Source organism: Corvus moneduloides, chromosome 8 (assembly GCF_009650955.1).
Source record: "Corvus moneduloides isolate bCorMon1 chromosome 8, bCorMon1.pri, whole genome shotgun sequence".
In the NCBI taxonomy this organism is placed as follows: domain Eukaryota; kingdom Metazoa; phylum Chordata; class Aves; order Passeriformes; family Corvidae; genus Corvus; species Corvus moneduloides.
Genome location: NC_045483.1, coordinates 10,392,518 through 10,403,007, shown reverse-complemented (window position 1 = coordinate 10,403,007; position 10,490 = coordinate 10,392,518). Strand labels below are relative to the sequence as shown.

Genomic DNA, 10,490 nt, shown 5'->3' with positions numbered 1-10,490 from the left:
TTGTTCTCTTAATATCCGATATTGAAGCTGAGTTTCGATCAAACACTTGCAGTGAAAGCTTCAATGCCCGAGGAAAGCGCTCAGCCCGCAGTACGTGGCTCGGCCACCGGGTGTCCCTGCGCCCTGCCCGGCCCGGCCGCGCCGACTGACCCCACCGCAGAGTTCGGCCTTTGTCCATTGTGGGCATATTTATTTATTTTAACTTACTAATTGCTTTGTGTCCAGGAAGAGCTGCAATTCCGTGATACTGCTCACGCATCCTGCACTGCCATGGGCTGAACAAGCACGCAGTAAGACATAACAATAGACAGAAGTACTGGCCCAGGCGCTCTGCACACACAAACCTCGGCCGAGTGCCTCCATATCCTTCCAGGACCTGTTACAACGCAGAACCGACTGCTCCTGCCAGCTCTCTCCATAACCTCTGCCCAGTGCCTGGCACCAGGCAGTCCTATACATATTTCTTCCCTGTCTGAGCTGCATGCACACGTAAAGGTGGAAAGATGAGGTTCCTGTCCTTCTTCAAGCTGCCAAACCCAACACATCACTGACTGCAAGAGAAGACAGATGGAGCAAACAGCAGATTGGAATCTTTTATTCAGAATCAGTCCTGCTGTGTGGGTAACATCTTAGCAACTGGAACCCAAGTATGCAAAAATACTGAGTTTTCACAGTGAAAAACCAGACAGTATAAAATATTCCAGTATTGCCTCTTAAAATCATTATTGAAATAAGACCCCTGTTTCAAAGGCAACGTGCTGATTTATTTTGTTTGTTTTCTATGCTCAATCCCTCCCCCAAAAGACTTGTTCAGACAGTAACCCTCCTCAGCCCCACCTTACCCGCACGTGTTGTGGGGCAAGAAACACTACATGAAATCCCTTCTTGATTTCCAAATGCTTATTGAAGAATGTCCTCCCAGTAGTGCCAAGGTCCAGAAGACGCAGGTGATGGGAACACGGAGCCGTGCTGATGTTCCACACACCGCAGACAATGGTGGTGCTACTGAACTCTGCCCAGAGGCTCCGTCTCCCGGAGCAGCCACTGAAGAGCTTCGTGCCGGCCTTGCCTCTCCAGCTCTGCTCCAACTACTTCCCTGCACTTCTGATGGTACTCGTTCACCCAGTTACACTGGAGAAAGGGAGGGGTAGGACAGTCAGCACACACACAGAAGAGAGTTCGTGACCTTACAAGTTACGTACAGCCAAAAACATTGGTAGGCCCTTGTGCTCTTTGGGTCTGAGCTGCTAGGCTGCGCTGGAATCCTGTCCTGAAGAGGATTCAGATCTCTATTATATGGATGTGACTTGTAAATTTGATAAGGGTAGGAACTGAAGCAATTTGTCCTGGGTTTTCAGAGGAGACAAGAGTCAATTCAGCTGACAAGTAAAGTCTCTGCAAATCACTGCCTCCAGCAAGTCTGAATAGCTGCCTTGGCACAGTTTAATAAACAGCTTTGCAAAATTGTAACTGGACAATGCACTCCTGAGGCAGAAGCTGCCCTATTGATCTGAACAGGTAACCCTAGGGCAGATCTTGGTACCCTCCACAACCCTCCTCAGCAAACAGAAATGCAAAACAGGGTTATCATTCCAAAGAGGAGAACGTGCTGAGGTAAAATAAGGAGTATGGTAGAAAAACAGGATGAAATATGCCATGGAGAAGGTAGTGGGAGACTTAAAAAGAAAGCTTAGAGTATGAAGCTGTTCAGGAAATAAATGCTGCTGAGCAGGTGTCAGAGAAGTCTGCTCAGAGTTGCTATGTACTGAACAATGGGGTGTGCCTGAATGGGACTGGTCACAAGCAGATAGAGACAAGATGGAACAGTCATCACAATAGTCCTTGGGGAAACAGCATCATAAGACAGACATTTGCCAGAAGCAAATTAAGGCAGGAGTAGGAAAAGAGATGATAGCAGCACGTATCATATTAAGGGAACTACCAAAACGACGTAATTGGTGGGACCCTCACTGCCCTCATCATATAACTTAGATAGGAAGGACCTCTGAAAAGCTCGTTTAGTTCACCACCTCACTTCAAAGTAGATCAAGCTTAAAAATAAGTCAGAGTGCTCAGGATTGCTCTCTGGATCTATGAAATGGAACAAAGGCCAGTGGTTCTTGCAAACAGAACAGAACAAGCTGGTTCTAGTGTAAAGAAGGCGATGCAAACCTGTTTTACTTACCTCCTTTTCTGTCAGCAAATTAACATCAATCATTTTCATCTGGATTGGAACCAGGGTCAAGGGTTCAAAAGTCAGGCTCCCTCTGTTTTTGAAATTGTACTGCAGCAGAAAGACAAACGGATTGTATGGTTTTAGAAACAGCTCCACCTGGATCATACTTACTCCTTGGTTATGTCATCACTACAGAACAACCCAGGTAACATTCAAATGAGAGGGTAGCAACTTACAGTAACATTTTTCTTACAGCTCAAGCAAAGAATCTCAATATAAACCTTAGTTACTTCTTTCAGTGGTCCCTTTCTAAAGGTCAAAAATCATACAGGACTTCAGCTTGATGACTATATGATCATTTTCAGTCTGGCACTTCTAAAAGCATAACCAGCCAGACTGGCAACTATAGTGTCAAGATCTGTAGTTTCGTTTCTACTGCTGCTGAGGACTCTCTACCAGAAAGGAAAATCACAACTTGAGGTCAACCAGTTCTACAGCAATGACTCCAAGGGGCTGAAAAGATGCTTCAATACACAGACAGAAAACAATTTAAAACAACTCTCACACACACATTTCAACCCATGGAAACTCTGCAGCTGTTTCCTGTGCCCCCATTAACAAGGGCAACTTAGAACCACTGTTCACCAGTGTGGGGGTTTGGAGACCAGGAATCTCGAGTAGGCTTTAACTGTCTGCAGCATGGTCCCACCTCAAGTTCCAGTACTCTTAAGTTTTATAACCAGCAAGTCATGGAGAAAGGTGCATCTTGAACAGGTTATTCACCTTGGTTTCGGCAGGGATCACGAGGACAACGTTTTCTATTCGGATCCCAAAGGACCCATCTTCGTAATAGCCAGGCTCTGCAGAAACAGACAGTAATTAAATAAGCCACATTGCTGCACTCTGCAAGTTCTTATTCCCTATGGCCAAACTTCCCCTCTATGTCTTTAGTCCACTGAAGTCACTAAGCAATCTTGACATCAGGCAACCACAGAGGCAAACAAATTTCTGATGCTACTAAATAAACCCGCACAGAAGCCCCGAGCAAGGTGACAGCAGAAGTTCTCAAAGAGAGCAGAAACAAGACAGACAGCCCTCAAGCTTCAGAAGCTCCTTGGAATTCAAGAGAGAGCACAGAATTCTTGTGTTATATACAAATACCAGAAACTCTGAAAATATTAATGTCTTCATGAAAGGCAGGTGGGTAACCCCTTCCTCAAAACACTCTTTTAGAGACTGTTCCCCTGACTTCCTGAGAGGACTTTGCAGCCCTGAAGGAATGTAAGTCTCTCAGCAAACCCCAGCAGGCTGTTAATTTACTACTGGAAGAATGAGGCATGCAAAGATTTAACAGCTGCCTCAAATAGCCCATAGCAAAGACAGGATCAGCTCCTGAAAGCTTGGTGTCCACCTTGTACTGCAGCCAGTTCTTCCACAGTATGCCAGGGCCAGCTGGTCAGCACAGCTCTTCTGTGGCCTGTGCTGTAGAGAGCAGGAAGCAGTCCTGCAGCACCCCACTGCAAAGGTGCTTCATGGAAGGTGAAAAGCTAAAGTGAGGGTCTTTACCTAGACAGCTTAAATGACAACTAAAACAACAAGCTGAGGAAGCAGGCCTAGAGCTTTTGATCCAACCCTTCCTGTCATCTGCAGGTCCCTTAAGAGCTTGGTCCCTCCCCAGTGACCAGAGAGAATCACCAGTGCTAAATACCATCAGAGACAACCATTCCAGCCTCCAAGGGCTCGTCTGCAAAGGTTTTGTAGCTAATGCCACAAGGACCCTCATGTACATTTAGGAAAGAGCCAACTCCATGTCCTGTCCCATGCAGATAGTCCAAGCCACAGTCCCACAGGGCAGAGCGGGCAAAGGAGTCTAGAAGGTGACCTGTAGACAGACAAGGAGAGAATTCAATCAAGTCAGGGTCCCTCAGAGACACTGATAATAACACTGAAGGTTCAAACCTGAAAAACATGAAAAAAAAAAAAACCAAACAAAAAAAACCTACCAGCACCCCCATCAAAAGTTTCCACCACCACCAACAAAAGAAAGCAAGTCATTGGATGGTTAGAAGTTATGGGGCAGATTTGACAATTGTGACATTCAGGCTCTTTCTCAGCTAAAGAGCCCCTCTCTCTTCCATTACATAGGTCTTGAGAAGACGGTCTGTAACAAACATTGCACTGCTGCTTGTTCCACTGGCATTTTCAGAAAATAATCTAATGGTTAAAGGTCCCACAGAGAATTCAGTACCTTTCGTAAAAGGAGCTGCACTAACTGAACTGAAAATAGGAGAGCTGACAATTGTATTCGGTGGACTAATCAGCCAGGCTTCTTGCCTGGATGACCACCCATTTCACATTGTTTCAATCAGAGGGCACAGAATTTCTGTTGCCTGCATGTGAACACCCATGTATCCAAGTTCAGACACCTTTCAGTTTCAGTTTGGGTTTCTCATAGCACCGTGCAGCTACTTTTAACTTGCCTACCCAAGAATGCAAACTAAAGAAATCTCTAAAAAGAGGTGGTTTTGTATAAGGTATGATCAGGGAGAAAATAACTGTAACAAATTCACCAGAGGTGGATGTATGTCACAGCTTCTCCTGCACAAAATCAAAACAGCTCCTTTGTGTGTCATTTTCCCCAAGTATTTTCCCACTGATATAAGAGATTCCACAGTAACTGGAAGAGAATTAGCCAGTCCTTATGAAGCTGGAAAGGGACCTCTCACTTTGATAGGGCCATTAGTAAAGAATAAAGACAACCTCCAAGCACAGAAAGGTCACAGATGTGTTAAGAGTGCCACTGAGTGATGAAAGTCACTATCACCCTAGAGCCAGAGCACTTCCAATATCCTTTGGACTTCCCCCTCAGAATTTTCAGCACTGGTTGATGCTGAGAGAAAAGGCATCAGCAATCCAGAATCCAAACTGCTGTGACAGAAACAGACAGTTACATCAACATCTGCCTAATCTGCCTAGACCTGTCAATCATAACATTGTTCTCAGACCACTTAATGGCTCTTCAGAGGTCAAAACACTCCAACTCACCAACCCACCTTTGGTTCCATTTGGGAAGATGGCTGCACTCACAGCTATATGTCCCTTCAGGACATATGTGAAGCATTCCTGTCAAAGAAATGTGTGCCATAAGTAAAGAGGGAAAGAAAAAGCTTTGTATTTCCCAAGAAGAGAAAGAAAGGCTGCATCTTGTAGCAAATTGTGAAAGATATGGAAAAACTTGCTTGTGGTCTCCTGTGGCTGGAAATGCCAAAGCAAACCATGAGTAAAAGACATTTAAATCACTCTGAAGATCCCTCTCCAGTAACTACAGAGAGAGCATCACAAACTCAGACTGCAGGTTTAGCAGCAGCATTCATCTGATCTACATGACTGATGTCCTTTGTGGCTGTACTTTTACTTCCTGGGCTAAGTGAACTATAATAATGAAATTAGTTTTAGTTAAGACTAATAAAAAGTTAAAGAAGCAATTTAAAATAAACAAAATTACATTGGTGAATTTTCAACAAAGACCTTTTCAGGTAAGTCTGAGACTGATTTTTCATATGGTACACTAGGCACAATCTGACTGGAGCCTTGCATCAAACACTGAGCCTTGCACTAAATTACACCCTCCTGGCTCCTGTATTGGACAAACCAGTAATGTTTATCCTCAGTTTGCTGATTTTCTTATTTCTTAGAAGAAACATGTCATTTTGCAGATGAGAACTGTGCATTTTAAGATATGAAGGTGTCAATTCTCTATAACAGTTTATATTTTGGAAGTCTGAAGTATGACAGTCTCCTTTGCAGTCTTTATCCAAATGCTGCCACATACTGGTAAATAAATGGTAACTCGATAGAGAACTTTGACTACGTAGCAATAGGGCATATTACTAATTTAAGTATCTCTAATAATAAGGGTCAGATCACAAACCACAGTGTGATGCCAGCTTACCTTTTCATAGGCTGATGGTGTGCCAAAATGCATTGTCCTGGTCACATCTGTTGTACCATCTCTTCAGAGGCAAACAAAGATGCAGGAACCAAAGGGATGGGAGAAAAATAAAGATCAAAGTGAGAATGCACAGAAGACCCAGTCACACTGCAACAAACCAACCAAGCTCATAAATGGATAAAGTCATCTGCTCTGTGCTACACAAGACTGATGATGTAACTGCCCCTAATCTCAAAAATTCCTGAACACAGTGCCCTAGATGTAGCAATAATGATTTACAATTCTAACTGTTATCTTTCAAACATAAGCATCCCAAAGCTCTTCACAAATTGGAATCTAAACTTCTCATAAAAACGATGCTAATTTGAGGTTTAGCAACTGGTACCTGTCCATTGAGAACAGGCCAAATTTAGGCTATTTGTATGGAAGGTGATTCATTAACAGCTTTTAAACATATACTTATGCACAAATGACAGCTACCAGCTCAGGAAAGGGAAGTGTAAGGGGAGATAGTATCCCTTTCATCCTCAGGATGTTTTCTGCTAAGATTTCTAGAAATCATCCTGCATTTGGATAGGGGTTAATCCAATAGATCAAAACTGGCTCTAAGTTCCTTCTGCAAATAGCATTTTGAGCCTGCTGTCAAAACCACAATGGCTCTTGAAATAACGAGTTCCCTTTGAAACGCTCACTCCTGTCCCTGTGCTCTTCCCCAGCACACACAGGCCATGGTCACAAAGAACTCACGGTTTAACTTCTCAGCAGGGACAAGCAAAGCATCCCTGTCACAATGCTCTGGTAAGTGCCATTGATGTCCAGCTTACATTGTATCCAAAGGGCTGCTTTTCATAGTGGCACTAAGGAAATCGTTAATTAGGCCATCGGGGGGAGGAAAAAAGATCTCCTTGTAAAAATCTTATCAAAGGATGTCTGTATGGCTCTTTTTCAAAGCTCTTCCTGACTGACATAACAAAAAGGCATAGCTCTAAAGACAAAGCTCATCTCAAAGGAGCAGCCAGGCTTGTCCTGCGTCTTCCTGAACAAGCCACTTCTCATCTATTTACACTGGTTAAAAACATCACTTCTTTCATTTTCCAGGGAGTCAAGAGTTCCACAATAAAGGAACTGAGGCCACTGAATGGCACTGTCAAAACAGCATTGAGTGAGCTTTCAGACATAATGCCTTCCAAAAAACATATCCAAGACCCAAGTGGCCACTGGGATGAGGAACCCCGACTCTGAGTCTCACTGAAAAGGAAGAGAGCACCACAGGGCAGTGCTGTCCTGCTTCTTCGCCCCACCTTGTTCTGACCTCAATATCAGTCAAATCTGCCCACAGGGCAGATCCTGGCAGGGTAGGTGCCTCACCCAGCTGTGCAGGCTGCTGAGTAGGCAGCCCAAGGCTAAGCCAGGGCAGTCAGGCCTGCTCCCTGTTCCTGCAACTTTATACCAAAACCATCAGCTAAAGCACAGCTCCCATCACACTGAGGGATGGATGGGACTCAGATGGGAAATGTACTTTGACATCTTGTCCCCGACCCCAACAAGGCCTGTCAGCAGCCCTGATCTGCTGTCTGCTCAAAACCACATTGCCTCGTTTGCCAAGGCAACTGTGAGCTGACCCTGCAGGGGTCATGGGGAAAAGAAAACATGGCAGCTCAGCACTGTTCATCCACTCACTTGTACTGTGCTCCTGAGTCCAGGAGGTAGATCTCGTTCACAGACAGCGTTCTGTTGGTCTCAGGAACTGGCCTGTTCAGTTAAACACAAAGGTTTTTATCCCACAGTTTTTAAGTCTCCAGCCCACATCTGCAGTCCAGAAACCATATTAAGTGCAAGTTTGGATGTGTTGGCTCTGATTTCTTGTGGCAGTGATGGAAATCCACACATGCTGAGCCAGGGATCATACTGAGGAGAGGATTTGCATACAGCAAATAGCACTACAGTACAGACCTTTGCTGCTTCCAGCAAAACCCTCAACTTCTGTTTCTGGATGTATTTCAGAACAGTTGTGGCACTTCATACTCGTCCTTCCCAGACTTCTAGCCCCAAAAAAGCCCTTTTCTATGGCCCTGAGCAGATCAGCATCATAATACATGCATGCTGCCAGCAGGGAAAGATCTTTATTTAGTAAGTGTGGAGTAAAGAAAGATAGCAAGCAACATCTCCCTGGAGTACTTTGTTGTGACTCCATGAAGAAGAGAGACAGCTCATTCCAACTAGGTTTGCTGAGGGATGCAAGGGGAAGCTGTGTTTCTCTTACTTGTAGTGAATGATGGCTCCATTTGGACCTGTGCTTGATATGGTAGCAAAACTCAATTCAACAAAGTCTTTCTGCTGACTGAAAGAAAAGATTGTGATCACTACAGCACAAGTGAGAGGAGCACAACAGGCACCTAGGGCACCTGGAGTGCCCCATCCTCAATTTCACATCACCTTAGCCTTCCCCTTGGTCTTGAAAGCACCTGGGCAAGCAAATTAGGGTAGAAGAAATGTACAATTTGAAGCCCTCTTCTCCCAGCCATGTGAAGACCTGTTTTCCAGAGCTACTCTTCCTTATAAGCAGAAAATTCACCACCCAAACCACCCAGGAAGAGATGTGATGAACAATTTCTGCGTTGTTACTTATTTACTCAAAGGCATTTTAGAGGTCCTGCTGATGCACACATGGGAGTAACTCTCAAAACAAATGGTGTTCCTTCTCTATCAGAAGAGATTTTTTACATAAATTTCTCTGTGGAAAGGAAGCAACTGTCTTGTATTAAAGTGTCCTAACTGGCAGCACTCGTCATTGCTATCTCAAAAGGAAAGTGGATAGGATCCAGTGGGCTGAGACTTGTATCTCCCAAGAGACCCAATTCTTCCCAACTCTTTCAAGTTTTCAAGGAAATCCATTAGTATAGGTTTGTCCTCAGGTAAAATATATCTGCAAGTGAGATGCATTTTTAAAGAATAAAATAAAAGCAACGGATAAAAAATGCCACCCAGAAAACCTCCCCAGAGTAGATTCACTTTTTACCTGCGGAACTCCTCTGCTTTGTCTGCAGCAATTATTTCTGTCACTGTTCCCTTTGGAACCTGGTGGACAAAGACGTGGGCTGGATTAGTGCAGCGACAAGCAAAGAAAATGCTATATGCTTAAGCACTGGGCCTTGTCTGGGCAGTATGAAACCCAGTCTGGAAGTGGCTTCTTTCCAGGTTTTCTGTCCTCATTCCTCAGTAATGACAAACAAACCCAGCAATACTGTGGAGGGCACTTGAGAAGGAAGTGGAGACTGTCACAGAAGGGTTGCTGAACCCTGACTAGGGAGCAGTTAGTGCAGTACTAACTTCACTGGGATGTGCAGAGGTAACATCTCACAAGGCAATTCTCTTCACAGTCAGGTTACACTAAGCTTAAATAGCTCTCTTCAACAGCCCATGCTATTAGAAATTTTATGCTTTTAAATGGGAATGGAAGCAGTTGCAGAAAAAACAAAGTGTGTTAAACTTTACTTTAGGCATTTGATAAATTCAAACCTGTGACACAACTTCCCCTGGACTGGAAAACAGGCGAAGCAGGGCAAGAGCAAGGTTTCATAATCCCTGAGGTTGACTTCTTGAGATACTCAGACATGTAAAAAGGCACCTTCTGGAAGTCATCAAGCCCTCTCCAAAAATAAAGTCAATAGACTCAGACATGCAGTAGCATAGCTCAGTAAGGTGCTGTGTAACACTTGGCACTCTGCACATCCACTGTGTACTTCTAACCCAGTGAATACACAAGTAATTCGTTTTTATCCCATTTTCACTGCACCTCCCATTCATAAGTACCAAATTTGTTCATAATGGCAGACAATGCTGATTATCATGAGAATAATTCCAAAGTATTGTATGAAACTGAATGTTATTTTATTATTTACACTAGCAAACCAGCACAAGACAGCATTAACACTACACTAAGCCTGCTCAGGTCATTTCTCACTTGTTTGAGCTTTGGTCTGTGTAAAATAAATGGGAATATGTTTTCAAAAAAATTAATTCAGCCTTGGATGAAAGCATGATTGAAATCCTTGCAAAAAACCACAAACCACCAGATAAACCCCCAATTGTTTCCCCACTTTCAGCAAAGGCACTATAAAGACTTGCAAAACGCTTATGCCAATGAAGAATTTTACACAGCAATAGAGCCTCCAAATTAAAAAAAAAATTATACAATACCTCCTTTTCCAGCCAGTTAAAGAGCTCACACAGGGCAACAGCATCTTTAATCTACGTTAAAATAGGCACAAGAAAAGGGAATTGAGAAGAAGAAAGGTTTATCAAGCCTCAGTATAAACAGGTTTTGATGCAAAAGAATTCAACCTGTAAGTTTCAGAAACA

The 10,490-nt window shown here is 43.7% G+C and overlaps 1 protein-coding gene across 4 annotated transcripts in view; it reads right to left on the bottom strand.

Annotated features, from left to right (window-relative positions):
- Nucleotides 1-568: 568 nt before the first annotated feature.
- Nucleotides 569-10,490, bottom strand: part of XPNPEP1 (X-prolyl aminopeptidase 1) — a 31,598-nt gene continuing 21,676 nt past the window's right edge. For 3 of the 4 annotated variants that reach the window (XM_032116555.1, XM_032116557.1, XM_032116556.1), the window contains 10 exons: nucleotides 10,329-10,379; nucleotides 9,148-9,206; nucleotides 8,392-8,469; nucleotides 7,809-7,880; nucleotides 6,129-6,189; nucleotides 5,230-5,299; nucleotides 3,885-4,058; nucleotides 2,960-3,036; nucleotides 2,186-2,284; nucleotides 569-1,131 (listed from right to left, as the gene is read on the bottom strand). In XM_032116555.1, coding sequence (XP_031972446.1) covers nucleotides 1,003-1,131; nucleotides 2,186-2,284; nucleotides 2,960-3,036; nucleotides 3,885-4,058; nucleotides 5,230-5,299; nucleotides 6,129-6,189; nucleotides 7,809-7,880; nucleotides 8,392-8,469; nucleotides 9,148-9,206; nucleotides 10,329-10,379 — 870 coding nt within the window. In that variant the 3' untranslated portion in view covers nucleotides 569-1,002. The remainder of the gene's footprint in view (nucleotides 1,132-2,185; nucleotides 2,285-2,959; nucleotides 3,037-3,884; nucleotides 4,059-5,229; nucleotides 5,300-6,128; nucleotides 6,190-7,808; nucleotides 7,881-8,391; nucleotides 8,470-9,147; nucleotides 9,207-10,328; nucleotides 10,380-10,490) is intronic. The other variant, XM_032116554.1, reaches the window with a different exon arrangement.